This window comes from Ranitomeya imitator, chromosome 3, assembly GCF_032444005.1.
Source record: "Ranitomeya imitator isolate aRanImi1 chromosome 3, aRanImi1.pri, whole genome shotgun sequence".
Classification (NCBI taxonomy): domain Eukaryota; kingdom Metazoa; phylum Chordata; class Amphibia; order Anura; family Dendrobatidae; genus Ranitomeya; species Ranitomeya imitator.
This window is the reverse complement of record NC_091284.1, coordinates 277,278,998-277,294,356: the sequence shown is the minus strand read 5'-3', so window position 1 is coordinate 277,294,356 and position 15,359 is coordinate 277,278,998. Positions and strand designations below refer to the sequence as shown.

At 40.5% G+C, this 15,359-nt stretch overlaps 1 protein-coding gene across 2 annotated transcripts in view; it reads left to right on the top strand.

Moving 5' to 3' along the window:
* BRPF3 (bromodomain and PHD finger containing 3) overlaps positions 1-14,405 on the top strand; it is a 92,920-nt gene extending 78,515 nt beyond the window's left edge. For both annotated transcript variants that reach the window (XM_069756489.1, XM_069756488.1), the window contains 4 exons: positions 1,931-2,007; positions 6,308-6,402; positions 6,479-6,636; positions 13,456-14,405. In XM_069756489.1, coding sequence (XP_069612590.1) covers positions 1,931-2,007; positions 6,308-6,402; positions 6,479-6,636; positions 13,456-13,642 — 517 coding nt within the window. In that variant the 3' untranslated portion in view covers positions 13,643-14,405. The remainder of the gene's footprint in view (positions 1-1,930; positions 2,008-6,307; positions 6,403-6,478; positions 6,637-13,455) is intronic.
* Positions 14,406-15,359: the final 954 nt, after the last annotated feature.

Here is a 15,359-nt window from a genome sequence, read left to right as displayed (position 1 = left end):
TCGGATAAACTTATCCTCAGAAGCAGAGGTGACTCTTGGTCTTCCTTTCCTGGGGCGGTCCTCATGTGAGCCAGTTTCTTTGTAGTGCTTGATGGTTTTTGCAACTGCACTTGGGGACACTTTCAACGTTTTCCCAATTTTTCGGATTGACTGACCTTCATTTCTTAAAGTAATTATGGCCACTCTTTTTTTCTTTACTTAGCTGCTTTTTTCTTGCCATAATACAAATTCTAACAGTCTATTCAGTAGGACTATCAGCTGTGTATCCACCAGACTTCTGCACAACACAACTGATGGTCCCAACCCCATTTATAAGTCAAGAAATCCCACTTATTAAACCTGACAGGGCACATCTGTGAAGTGAAAACCATTTCCGGTGACTACCTCTTGAAGCTCATCAAGAGAATGCCAAGAGTGTGCAAAGCAGTCATCAAAGCAAAAGGTGGCTACTTTGAAGAACCTAGAATATAAGAAATATTTTCAGTTGTTTCACACTTTTTTGTTAAGTATATAATTCCACATGTGTTAATTCATAGTTTTGATGCCTTCAGTGTGAATTTACATTTTCATAGTCCTGAAAATACAGAAAAATCTTTAAATGAGAATGTGTGTCCAAACTTTTGGTCTGTACTCTATATAATTTTATTAAATCATAATATTAAAATATCTCAAAGCCACTAGGCGAAACGTGTGTTGGAGTCACAGGATCCACTGGGCACTGACCACTGGTATATATTATCTTATTATACTCCCTTCTTTTTCTATGCCTTTTTTCAGATGTGTATGTTTACTATACTTATCTATATTTATTTAATAGGCTATTTATATGGGACTTTAATATGTATGATCATTATTTAGTCAGTATACCCATTACTAAAATCTTTGTGCAGTGGTCTCTGTATATTTTGTCGTTTGGTCCCCTTTATTTTTAATGTCTTGTAATATTTGAATATTATGATTTAATGAAACTATATATTTTATTTACACTTTTTAATTGGTTTATTCACTAATTTTGAGTAGGCATGCTAATTGTGCTTTTAGTGAATATCCATACTAATGTTGTAATGTAATTGTGAGCTTCTCTTTGGTTGTTGTCCCAAAGCTATATATGTATAATATATCTCCTGCAGAGAAAAACCAATAGGAGCCTCCATACGCTACCGTTTTTTCCTTCTGTTGAACAGGCTGAGGGCTTTTTTTTTTATTTGCATTAGACATTTTTGTTGCCATTTTTTAAGCTTTTTATTCTATATTTTTTGTAGATAATGTGGAAACTGAAAAGCAGCCATACTAGTGTGAACTTTTTTTTTCTGACATTGCGCACATGGTTTTCATATGCCAGGGATCCAACTGTACGACCAGTGCACCGGGCGAGTCGGTCCCCAACGGCTATTAAGTGTGTTTTTCTCTGAATTGCTAGATGTTTCGGAGACAATCGTTTATAGCTGTGATCATACAGTCAGTGACTGATCATGCTGCCCATGATTTGGACAGCAGGAATCACTTGTTAGGTTCCAGTTATTGGCCTATTTAGACAGGCAGACCGCAATTCTATGCGCACACAATGATTATTAATACAATCGTTCTGTGCACATAGAATATCATGTTATCTGCAGCGCCTGCCCTGTTTACACAAGACAATGTGCTGCCGAGAATGATTTTTAGGTCTGCTAAAAAATCATCACTCAACGAATGAACACCTTGTTCTTTCGTGGGGTACCGTAATTGGCTGGATGTCCTGTGAACACTGGTTCCCCCATAATCGACCTGTCTAAATGGGCCCCTAACATCATTATGCATGTAAGTATTTGTAATCTAACAATAACCATTGTCTGTATCTTCTCACTGAGAATCCGTTACAGATAATGAGGAAAGAATGTAAGTATGTGTAAGATTGGCTTATTAGTTAATGCGATGTTTGTTATTTCAGGAATATAACTCCTCTAGGAAAACCAGCGCTCTCACACATACCGCTGCTTGAAACCATGAATGGCGATGACAATCAAGGTAAGTGATTACAGCATGAGCAAATAAAGCCTAGTATGAAGAAAAGGGATCCAATTTGCAACATATTTTCTGTAGACATTCCGAACAGTTGTGACCATCTGTACTTTCAATCTTTTATTGTGTATGTTTTTTCCATTGTGAACAATCTGTTTTGGTTGAAGCTTGCGAACAGTATGAATCTGTGTGTCGGTAACATGGAGAGATTTTTTGTTTCTCCCCCTGGATTAAAATAAAATGGTTTCCATTGATAGAAGGGAATTGAATATTTTGAACATAACTAGCAGAATGGAAGGTTTTGTTTTTACTTTTGCAACACCTATCTGTAAGAATTCAATACAAAGACTGTACATAATTCCATACGGACCAACATACGGGTTGCCCGAAGAAGAGAACCATATGGATAAAAATATATAAAGCTTTTAGTTCATGTTAAAAATTAAAAAAGGCAAAAAAACATCTATATACATAATTGTCTAAGGGGTACTTCCGTCTGTCTGTCTATCCTTTTGTCATGGATATTCATTGGTCCTGGCCTCTGTCTATCATGAAAATCCAAGTTGCTGATTGGTTGCCGCAATATAGCCACGACCAATCAGCGACAGGCACAGTCCAGAAGAAAATGGCCGCTCCATACTCCCCGCAGTCAGTGGCCGGCGCCCGCTCCCCGCAGTCACTGTCCCCGACGCTCCGCTCCCTGCAGTCACTGTCCCCGGCGCTCCGCTCCCCGTAGTCAGTGTCCCCGGCGCTCCGCTCCCCGTAGTCGGTGTCCCCGGCGCTCCGCTCCCCGCACTGTGTCCCCGGCGCTCTGCTCCCCGCACTGTGTCCCCGGCGCTCTGCTCCCCCGCACTGTGTCCCCGGCGCTCTGCTCCCCCGCACTGTGTCCCCGGCCCTCTGCTCCCCCGCACTGTGTCCCTGGCGCTCTGCTCCCCCGCACTGTGTCCCCGGCGCTCTGCTCCCCGCACGCTCCATACTCCCCTCCGGTCACCGCTAACACAGGGTTAATGCCGGCAGTAACGCATTCCGTTACTGCCGCTATTAACCCTGTGTGTCCCCAACCTTTTACTATTGATGCTGCCTATGCGGCTTCAATAGTAAAAGAATGTAATGCTTTGCAAAATTACCCATAAGACCTAGCGGTCTCGCGAGACCGTTAAGTCATATGGGTAATTTCGCAAAGCATCCTGGGAACTCAAGATAGCGGCAGCCGCGCGCTCATCTGCACAATGCCGTTGGATCCCAGGTGCACGTGCGGGCCTGTACGCGAACAACGCTATTCACAGAACGGAATGGGTACAGCACGCCGACTTGGGGTGGGGAGAGGGGCCAGAACCAACGCCCATAGGACCGTGAGCAGCTGTCTTTAATGTAGGTAATGAGTTGATTAGGAGCGTCTAACCGGTCTGTAGGAATCAGAACTCTTAATGGTTGGTAGGGGATCAAATACTTATTTCTCACTGCAAAATGCAGATAAATGTATGTAATTTATACAATGTGATTTTCTTGATTTTATTTTTGATATTCGATCTCTCATTGTTAAAATTAACCTGCCCTTAAAATTATACTCTGTTCATGTCTGTCAGTGGGCAAACTTACAAAATCAGCTAGGGATCAAATAATTATTTCCTCCCACTGTAAGTATAGCAGGGCTGGACTGGCCATTCTGGCAAATGCCAGAATGGCCTGTCTGGTCATGGGCTGCCTTCTCTGCTAAGTTGCTAACAGACTCGGTGTTCTCAAGACACCAATGCTGTTAAGAGTTGTGATGGAGCACAAAGTTGCTGACTCCATCACTTACCCCAGCATGCCACGGGAATCATTAGAAATACTGGTCTTGTAGAAAATCATCCTTTCCTTCATCCAGGGTAATATTAGTAATATATCGCATCTGGTTCAGGGGGACTGGGACAACATGGGCCTGTGTGATTTCAAATGCCAGGACTGAATTTCAGCCCCAGGTCGTACCTGAAGTATAGGCATGTATTTCTCAGCTATTAGGACACCAAGATTTGGGAAACCTTGAGAACCATTTCCCTTTAAACTCGGAAGATGTTCAGTCTTGAAAGCATTCTTTCTTTGCAGCAGTTTTTCCACAACTTCCTAAAGCTTTTAGACAGTACTGTAGGACAAGCGATCAGATTTGTGAAAGTTAGATCTACAAAAATCTAAAATTTATAGCCCAACATCATAGAGCAAAAAAAAAAAAATTGAAACTCTTAAGTGTCATTTTGGTTTTTTTTTGGTCAGTGTACCTCAGTGTACCTGTGATGAGAAAACCATCTACTCAAAGTGTGCTCATATTATCCATGCTATTCAGAGGTAGGCTACGCTCATCCTCTAATATGGAAAAAAAAAAAAAAATGTGATCAAAACATTGTGTATACCCCAAATTAGTATTAATAAAAACAACATTTATTTGTCCCAGAAAATGGCAACCTAAAACAGTATTTTTTCACATTTTATTTCACTACCAAAGTAGAAAAGCATACAAATTTTGTATCACCGTAATCATATTTGCCTGAATAATCATGATGCCTTGTCATTTTTATCACACAATGAACATTGTAAAAATAAAACTTCCAAAAATGGAGAAATTGAAGTTTGTTTTTTGTTTTCAATTACAATGTACTTTAATTTTTTTTTCAATTTTTTTTTGTATTATTCCGTTTTCCAGTACATTATATTATAAAATGAATGGTGTCAAACAAAACTACGACTTCACAAAAAAAAAAACAAGCCTTCAGATGGCCACAGTATGTTGATGGAAAAATATAAAGTTATGGGTGTTGGACAAAGGGGAGGAAAAAACATAATGCAAAAGTTGGTTGTGTATATTCACAATAGTTTGCTCAATATCATACTATCAATGTCCTTCCTAACTGGGGGACTTGGTACCATAACAGTTACTATATCACATAAGGTTTGATCACATAGTATAAAATGAAGTGACCTAGACCATGGTACTTGTAAAAACTAACAGTTTATTAGAAAATAATTATAATATAAAAACAGAATATAACTTATAAAGAAGGAAGGTACTGGACCATGTAAACGAGGGACAAAAAAAGCCATAGGCTACACCCAAATAGTGGGCCGACATAACATAGAGGCATAATAAATACACCAATGAAAAATATACCATATGTACATAAGAACCTGTGATGAGAAAACCATCTACTCAAAGTGTGCTCATATTATCCATGCTATTCAGAGGTAGGCTACGCTCATCCTCTAATATGGCACATGATTATCTGCAACAGGCACCTGCCAGAGGGACGCCGGGGCATTTACCCATGTGGCTGACTTTAAGGTAATTTATCCACCCTAGTACAACACACAGTGCCTGTTGCAGATAATCATGTGCCATATTAGAGGATGAGCGTAGCCTACCTCTGAATAGCATGGATAATATGAGCACACTTTGAGTAGATGGTTTTCTCATCACAGGTTCTTATGTACATATGGTATATTTTTCATTGGTGTATTTATTATGCCTGTATGTTATGTCGGCCCACTATTTGGGTGTAGCCTATGGCTTTTTTGTCCCTCGTTTACATGGTCCAGTACCTTCCTTCTTTATAAGTTATACTCTGTTTTTATATTATAATTATTTTCTAATAAACTGTTGTTTTTACAAGTACCATGGTCTAGGTCACTTCATTTTATACTATGTGATCAAACCTTATGTGATATAGTAAAAGTTGGTTGTGGCAGGAAGTGGTTAATATATTCCAAAGTTACTTGGTTTTAAAAGCGCTTTGCAATTATAACCATTTATCATGTTGAGAACAAACTCTTAAAGGGGTTGCCCACTACTCGCTATATATTCCCCCATAAAAATAAAATAACGACCTGAACTCTCCACCGACGCTGTTCCAGCCATATCTGTGTCTGGTCTCCCGTTGCTCGTGTGATATTTGCAGCATGCCTCACGTGATATAGGCAATCAGCGGCTGCTTCATTCTCACTTCTATCAAACCAAACAGACATCCGGAGGAAGTCAGACAGCAGCTCTTACTTCCAAATTAGTTTTGTCTAAAGAAAGTAAAGTGGCCACTGACTGGATGCAGGGCTCTCATGGCATAAAAAGTCACGCAAGCTCTGAGAGATCAGACACTGACGTTGATGGAACAAGACCTCAGGTGCGTATACGCTTGTGTTATGTTACACAGTGGAATATAGCAACTGGGGGTGGTTGTCCAAGTTGTGGACAACCAGTTTAAGAATGAACTTAGTTATATTTATCTGTAGTACTTTGAAAATATTTTTGAACTTTTCGAAATCTGTACACCTTTCTTAACAGAAAGTCGTCGAATGACATTGGATAGTTGTGCAGAGCTTAAGCCTCTTCAGTTAGTTTGGGCTAAATGCCGCGGATATCCCTCTTATCCTGCCTTGGTAAGAAACACATCTGGTGATGATTGTCAGTCCTGAGTTGCTAAGCATGCTGTTAACTATTATTTTTTTACTTCAGATTATTGATCCGAACATGCCTAGAGAGGGCTTACTTCACAACGGAATACCCATTCCTGTGCCACCATTAGATGTTCTTAAGTTGGGGGAGCAGCGCCAGCTGGAAAATGCTGGACAGAAACTCTTTTTGGTTTTATTTTTTGACAATAAAAGAACCTGGTGAGAAAGCTACTTTGTTCTGATAATGGCAATTTGCTCTACTAATGCACTCAATAATATTATGTATAAGAATATAATAATTGCAGGAAAAAAAGTATGTTAACTCTTTGGAATTACCTAGATATTTGTATTCTTATTTTGTGGTCTTATCTGTTACCCATGTCAGAATTCTAGACCAGCACCTATAACTACTTCCAAATATACAGTGGGGAAAATAGGTATTTAATACTTTCGATTTTGCAAGTTTTCCCACCTACAAAGAATGTAGAGGTTTGTAATTCTAATCTTAGGTATACTTCAACTGTGAGAGACACTCTAAAAATAAAAAACAGAAAATCATTGTGTGATTTTTAAATAACTTGCATTTTATTGCATGAAATAAGTATATTGGATCACCTACCAATCAACAAGAATTCTAACTCTCACAGACCTAGTAGTTTGTTCTTTAAGAAGCCCTCCTACTCTGCACTCATTACATGTATTAATTGCACCTATTTAAACTCATTACCTGTATAAAAGACACCTGTCCACAAATTCAATTAATCACATTCCAACCTCTCCGCCATGGCCAAGACCAAAAAGCTGTCTAAGGACATCAGGGACAATATTGTAGACCTGCACAAGGCTGGGAGTGGGGTACAGGGTAATGGGCAAGCAGCTTGGTAAGAAGGCAACAACTGTTAGCACAATTATTAGAAAATGGAAGAAACACAAGATGACTGTCAATGTTCCTCGGTCTGGGGCTTCATGCAAGTTCTCAGCTCAAGGAGTGAGGATGATTCTGAGAAAAGTCAGGAATTTGCCCAGAACTACACTGTAGGATCTGGTCAATGACCTGAAGAGAGCTGGGAGCAGTCTCAAAATTACTGTTAGTAACACACCACGTCGTCATGTATTAAAATCCTGCAGGGCACGCAAGGTCCCCCTGCTCACGCGTGCACATGTCCAGGCCCGTTTGAAGTTCACCAGTGACCATCTGGTTGATCCAGAGGAGGCAAGGGAGAAGGTCATGTGGTCAGATGAGACCAAAGTAGTTGGTAGAATCTGTGTCTGCTCTGCCTTTGGTTGATACTCCCATATCTTGCCTATCTAGGACATCTACTTTACCTCTTGTTGAGGTAGCGGCACTTGGAGGACCCCACAGACAGATGAAAGACCTACTTTTGCTGCTACTTGAGTTTCTAAGAAAGTTACTGCTTGGGCAAAGCATTTACTGCACAATATTTTGTCTGGTTCCCAGGAGGCTGATGTTGTGGATCAGATTTCACAGGCAGGCAGATACTTATATTCGACATTATTAGATGCGGCTGAGTGCGCTGCCCAGTCGGCAAGCAATTGAGTGGCTATTCATTGTATTTTATGGCTCAAAGTATGGAGACCAAATTTGGCTTCAAAGAAGTCTCTTACAAGTTTGCCTGTCAGTGATTTATGGGTTAGAGAGGTTGTCTCTTCTGGCAACAAAATAGTTTATCACTCTTCCACAAGATCGTTTTTCAGATCTTGTCCCCCCAGTATAAGAGTCAGTTTTGATCAAGCAATAGCTTCCCTGCTTCAAGCAGGAGTAATCATGAAGGTTTCTCCTTCAGAACACTTCAGAAGTTTCTACTCAAACTTATTTGTCATTCCCAAAAGGATGGTTCGGTACGACCCATTCTGGATCTTATATAGCTGAACAAATTGGGTACATCTGTGTCACTTCAGGATGGAGTCACTTCGATCGGTTATAGCACCCATGGAGGCTGGGGAGTTTTTGTCCTTAAGGGTATGTGCACACGATGCAGATTTAGTGCAGAACTGCAGCAGATTTTTCTGCAGCAGAAACGCTGCAGAACTGCACTGTCATTTACAGTACAATGTAAATCAATGTGAAAAAAAAAAAAAAAGCTGTGCACATGGTGCTGAAAAATCTGCGCAGAAACGCTGCAGATTTCAAAGAAGTGCATGTCACTTCTTTTGTGCAGTTCTGCAGCGTTTCTGCACCCCTCCATAATAGAAATCCATTGGTAAAATCTGCACAAAAAACGCATAAAAAACGCACCTGCGGATTCTGCCAGGAGATGCAGATTTAGTGCAGATTTTATGCAGAAAATTCTGCAACAAATCTGCATCGTGTGCACACAGCCTAATGGGAACATGAAGATGGGAGTCCTGAATGTCTATCTTTCTGGCTCAACTTCAGTTTCCCTGGTTGACAGCAAAGCAAGATCACTTTCAATTCAGGGCCCTTCTCTTTGAGCTGCAACCGTGCCCTTGGTTCTGTCCCCAGTTATGGCTTACCTTCGGACTAGGGGGATGGTTGTAATCCCCTATCTGGATGAAATTCTGGTCAAGGCGTATTCATTTTCTCAGAATTTAGAGAGAGTGCAAATTGTTCTAGATTCTCTTGAGCAATTCGGATGGATTGTAAACAGGGCAAAGTCTATATTAGTTCCAACTCGGAGGCTTCGGTATCTAGGGATGATACTCTATACAACTCAAGCGTCATTCTTCCTTCCAGAGAGACATTCTCTCCTGTTTTGCATGGGAGTCCTAGGAAAGATGAAAAGCAACATTCGAGGCCGTCCCGTTTGCACAATTTAATTCAAAGCCTGTACAGAACACACTTTTGGCCTGTTGGGACAGGTCAATACAGTCTTTTGTCAGTCTAGTCTTCCTTGCACTTTGCTGTCTCCAGTTTCTCTGGTGGTGGTTGACGTTGTACTTAATAACCAGCTCCTTGTGCCCCACCAGTGGCATGTTCTCACTAGTGATGAGCGAGTGTACTCATTGCTCATTTTCCCGAGCACACTCGGGTGACCTCCTAGTATTTGTTAATGTTCGGAGGTTAAGTTTTCATCACCGCAGCTGAATGATTTACAGCTACTAGACAGCTTGATTACATGTGAGTTTTCCCTAGCAACCAGCAACCCCCACATGTACTCAGGCTGGCTAATAGCTGTAAATCATTCAGCTGAGGCGATGAAAACTTAATCTCCGAACACTAACAAATAATCGGAGATCACTCGAGCAACAAGTACACTTGCTCATCACTAGTTCTGACCACAGATGCCGGCCTTATCGGATGGGGGCATCTTCTACCACTTGTCGGATCAAGAATCCTGGAACAGTCAGGAGAGACTCCTTCCAATCAATGTGTTGAAGCTCAGTGCCGTCCTTTTGGCTCTTCTACATTGGCAGCACATAGTTCTAGGATTGTCCATCAGGATCCAGTCACAGTGCCACGGCAGTAGCCTATATCAACAGCCAAGGAGGGACGTGGACTCTATCCGCCATAGAAGACTTAGCAGACATACTGAGATGGGCAGAGGACAATGTTCCTCAGATCTCGGCGTTTCATATGCCTGGAGTGGACAAGTGGGCAGCAGGCTTCTTAAGTCGCCTGCAGGTAGCAACAGGAGAATGGACTTTTCACCCCGAGGTGTTCACGCAGATTTGTCGTTGGTGGGGCACACCAGATGTCAATCTGTTAGTATCCAGAAGGGACCAAGATTCGTCAAAAGATCTCTGGAAGCTCAGGCAGTCACGACCGACACATTGACAATTCCCTGATTTCAGTTCTTCCTACCTTAGCTATTCCCACCTCTTCCTCTTCTGCCCAGACTCCTCAAGAAAGTCAAGACAGAGGGAATTCCAGTTATCCTCATTGCACCAGATTGGCCTCGGAGTGCTTGGTACATGGACTTAATTGAACCTTTTGGCAGATGTACCTTGGACTCTTTCTCATCGTCCAGATCTTCTGGGTCCGTCATCCCACCAAAATGCTGCTTGCTCCCCACCCCCACACAAAAAATACTTTTAAGACCTCATTCACACTTTGGTGTTTAAACATGTATGTGAAAAAATGGTACGCTTAGTATCAGTGTTTGGTTTGAGTCCAAGATGGATAAATTACAAAGCTTCTCCTATCGTTTGCAATGTTAAATACAGACAGCGCATGAATGATAATCTGTGTGCTGTGGACAGACATGGCTGAAAGTGCTGGCACCCTTGAAATTGTTACAGAAAATAAAGTATTTCTCAAACAATAAATTACTGCAAATGCACATGTTTTGTTATACACATGTTTATTTCCTTTGTGTGTTTTGGAACAACATAAAAAAGGCAAGTTGAGCATAATTTCACACATAACCCCAAAAATGGCTGTACAAAATTGTTGGCACCCTCCCAAATTTATGGGTAATCAACTTATATAATGCTCGTTCAAACTCACCTGTGGCAAGTAACAGGTGTAGACAATATGAAACTCACACCTGAAACCAGGTAAAAAGATAAGAAGTTGACTCAATCTTTGCATTCTGTCTGTGTATGCCACACTAATCATGGAGAAGAGAACTGTCTGAGAACTTGAGAACCAAAATTGTTGAAAAATTTCAACAATCTCCAAAGATCTTGATGTTACCTTGTCCACATGGCGTATCACAATCAAAAAGTTTACAACCCTTGGCATCGTAGGTAATCTACCTGGACGTAGACGGTGGAGAATAATTGATGAAAGGTTGAAATGTAGGATAGTACAGATTTTGGATAAGCAGCCCCAATCAAGTTCAAAAGAAATTCAAGCTATCCTGCAGGCTCAGGGTGCATCAGTGTCAGCGAGAACAATCTGTTAACATTGTAATGAAATGAAACGCTATGGCAGGAGACCCAGGAGGACCCCACATCTGACACAGAGACTTAAAAAAGCTACACTGCCATTTGCCAAAATGTATATGTGCAAGTCAAAATCCTTGCGGGAAAGTGTCTTGTAGACAGATGAGACCAAGATAGAGGTTTTTGGTTAATAATGCATGGCATAATAGTGCATGGCATCATGAAATTTGAAGAATACCAATGGATTTTGAGTCGCAATGTCAGAAAGCTGGGTTTGCATTCTAGGTCATGGGTCTTCTAGCAGGACAATGACACCAAACATACTTCAAGAAGCACCCAGAAATGGATGGAAACAGCGCTGGAGAGTTCTGAAGTGGCTGCCAATGAGTCCAGATCTAAATCCCATCTGTGGAGAGGTCTTAAAATTGCTGTTGGGAGAAGACCCCCTTCAGATATGAGAGACCTGGAGCAGTTTGCAGAAGAAAAGTGGTCCAAAATTCTAGTTGAGTTGTAAGAATCTTGCTGATGGTTATAGGAAGCTATTCATTTCAGTTAGTCCAAAGGTTGCGCAAGCAAATATTAAAGTGGTTGTGTACTACTTTTACATTGATGACCTATTCTTAGGATAGGTCATCGATGTCTCAAAAGCTGGGGTCTGACACCCAGCACCCCTGCTGATCGGCTCTCAATGGTGTCGGCGGCCACTGGCAGGAAGCACTTTCTTACCAAGTTGCTCCGTTTACTTGTAGTAGACGCTGCAGAGTACTACACATCCGCCTCCTATTGATTTGAACACAAGGCAGATATGCAGTACAAAACCCCGGCTACAAGTAGACAGAGCAGCTTGACAAGTGAGTACTTTCTGTCACTGGCTCCTGACACTAATAATAGCTGGTGAGGTGTCGGGCCCCAGCCGTTCAGAATTTGATGACCTATCCTAAGGATAGCATAAAGAAAAGCAAACGACGTCCAGTCCAGGGTGATGCATTTCAAAAGTTTGGTTTATTCCGTCATCTTATAACCATGTTCCAAGCTGTCATAGGTCTTTATCAAAGAGAGGTCATCAGTGTAAAAGTAGTGAACAACCTCATTAAGTTGAGGCTGCCAGCAATTTTGTCCTGCCCATTTTGGGGGTTTGGTGTGAAATTATGTCCAATTTGCCTTTTTTCTCTTTTTTTTTTTCTCAAAGGAAATAAACATGTCTGTAAACAGAACATTTCTAATTGCAGTATATTCTGGGAGAAATACTTAATTTTTTGGAACAATTTCAAGGGTGCCAACACTTTCAGCCATACCTGTATGTATTTTTCATGGACCCATAGCCTTATATTGGTACTTTTCATCCATGAGACTGAAAATAATGGACGTGTGAATGTGGGCTGAGAAGAAAAAATAAATTGTGAATAATGATAAAACAAACTATATAAATTGGGTACTGTCATTATTGTATTGAACTGCAGAATAAAGTCAATGTCAAGTAAGCTGGATAGTGAAAAACTACAAAAATTCCATAATTAATTTTGAACATTCCACCTCCAAAACATTGTAATATATACGACTTTTTGATCATTGTTATCAGAAAACTGCACCACTGAAAACAAATATCTTGTCTCTCAAAAAGTATACAATTTCATTGACAAAAAATTGCAAAATGTAAGGCTGTCAGAAAATTTAGGAACTCTTAAATAATATATTACCCTACTTTTATTTACTCTTTACTGCGAGAAAAAAACAAAAATGAATCTGTTTTATCATAGCTGAAGAAAGACATGGACCGCACATCCAAAAGTAATTCATTAATGAACTGCGGATAAGCAGAAATGTACACATCTGGAGACGAGGCTCTTAGTTTAACATTCTGACACTGTACCGCACCTTTCCGGTCAGGGACCTACTGATATAATGACGATGAAATAAAAAAAAATGGCTTCTGGAATGTGACAATGAGGAGACAAAGAAGAAATTTCTCTGTCCTGAAGGCCTAATATAGGCAAGTCTTTAAGGGGTTAAAGCGAACCTGTTACCAGGTGACAGGTTCCCTTTAAGCATTTTAGGCTTTTTGTTGCTTGGTATAGTGTTTGTTAGCAAAGAATCTCACCAGACTTTGACTATTTGTAAAATGTATAATGCTTGGGACTTTGTAAATTTTTGCAAAATCATGTTTGTTTTCTTTAGTTTAATTTCCATTTTATTACGTTGCATTATAAAATGCATCTTCTTTTCTTATAGGCAATGGCTTCCAAGTAATAAGGTATTACCTTTGGGAGCTGATGATACAGTAGACAAGCTGAAAATGTTGGAAGGTCGAAAAACAAGCATCCGCAAATCTGTGCAGGTGGCTTATGATCGTGCCATATCCCACCTGAGCCGTGTCCGAGGCTACCACCCATTCATAGCCTCAAACTACCTATACTAATCCTACTGATTCTGTAAGAAAGTGTTGTATACTTTCTAGAAATGGGAATTTTAATGTATAAAAAAAACAGTATATAGTAAGTGGTTTTCATGTTAACCAGTCAGAATTCAGCTTTCAGGTTTTTTTTCCAGTAAATAAATGAATGAATTGATCTGATTGGTTGTATTAGGCATCTGCTACACTTTTTATTTGCACCAGTTTTTATATGCAAGTCCTAGAGTCTTTTATGATGAGTATGGAAAAACAATCTTTCTATGTGAATTTCATCCATTTTGCTGTTTACTAAAAACCTTCATCCAGTGGTCATTATGGGTTCTTTGTGCCAAATTACTGAACTAGAGCATGTTATATAAAACGCTATCCCATGTCTATAGACAAAGTAATGTAGTAGAGGTTTGCTTCAATCAGATTTTGTTTTTAGTGTGGTGTATTGTCAAATGTTACAATTTTACCAAAGTATACTATGGCTTACAAGCTTGTAAAATAATATAATACCCACTTCATATTTTAATACAAGTATGATTTTAGAGTTGGAATTGTTTATTTTTCAGAGCTGTATTATAAATGAATTGCTGACTTCAATAAATATGGAATAGTTCATCCAAAATAAAGGTGGAAAAATATAACTTGCTTTATTAAAATGGATTGATATGTGTGAGTTGGAGGAATTGTTTTGATTTGCTTTTTTATTTCAAAATTGACATAATAAAGTTTCCACCTAATCCACAGTGAAATAAATAAAGTGAACATTTGTCTCTCCTGACGATTTATTGTCCTCCAAAGCAGTACAAAGTCATTGTCTTCTTAACTCCAGGAGAATTTCTGGTTTCGTGTTTTCGTCCTCCCTCCCCTCCTTCCAAGAGCCATAACTTAAAGGGAATGTGTCAGCAGGTTTTTGCTATGTAATCTGAAGACAGCATGCTATAGGGTATAATACATAGATTTCAGCTATGCCCAAGTTCCAGGTTTTGTTTGCTTACAATGATTATTTTAGTACCAGTAGATTATCATTGCTGTGGCTAGCTGGTCACTTGAGCCCTGGTCTAACAAACTCCCTCCTGTGATAGGCACCTCACTGTCTATGGACACTGTATGTAGAGAGTTTGGTGTGGGCGGGGTTAGCTTCCTCAGCTCTGCTTCATTGCTAAATCTAATAACTCTGGATTCCGCTTCTTTGTCTACACGGGAATGTTCTTAGACGAGGCAGCAAAATCCTACTGACAGATTCCCTTTAAATGTTTTGCCAAACATATGAGGGCTTGTTTTTGGGGTGTTGTAGTTTTGAGTACCAAAGTAGTGGCAACAGTGGCCTTCAGCAGGCCCATGGCTGCCATTGCAACCCATCATGTCCCCTCAATGGCGTTGCGAGTATCTGGTGGAAGCCAGAGATCATGCCATTTACCTGTATCTGAGATTTGACAGCGCATTTAAGTACCGTATATACTCGAGTATAAGCTGAGATTTTCAGCCCACTTTTTTGGGCTGAAAGTCCCCCTCTCGGCTTATACTTGAGTCATATACCCGGGGGTCGGCAGGTGAGGGGGAGTGGGGGCTGTGTAGTTATACTTACCTGCTGCGGCGCGGTCCCTGCAGTCCCTGGCGCTGCAGATTCTTCCTGTACTGAGTGGCCACATGGCACCGCTCATTACAGAAATGAATAGGTGGCTCCACCTCCCATAGAGGAGGAGCCGCATATTCATTGCTGTAAATGATCGGT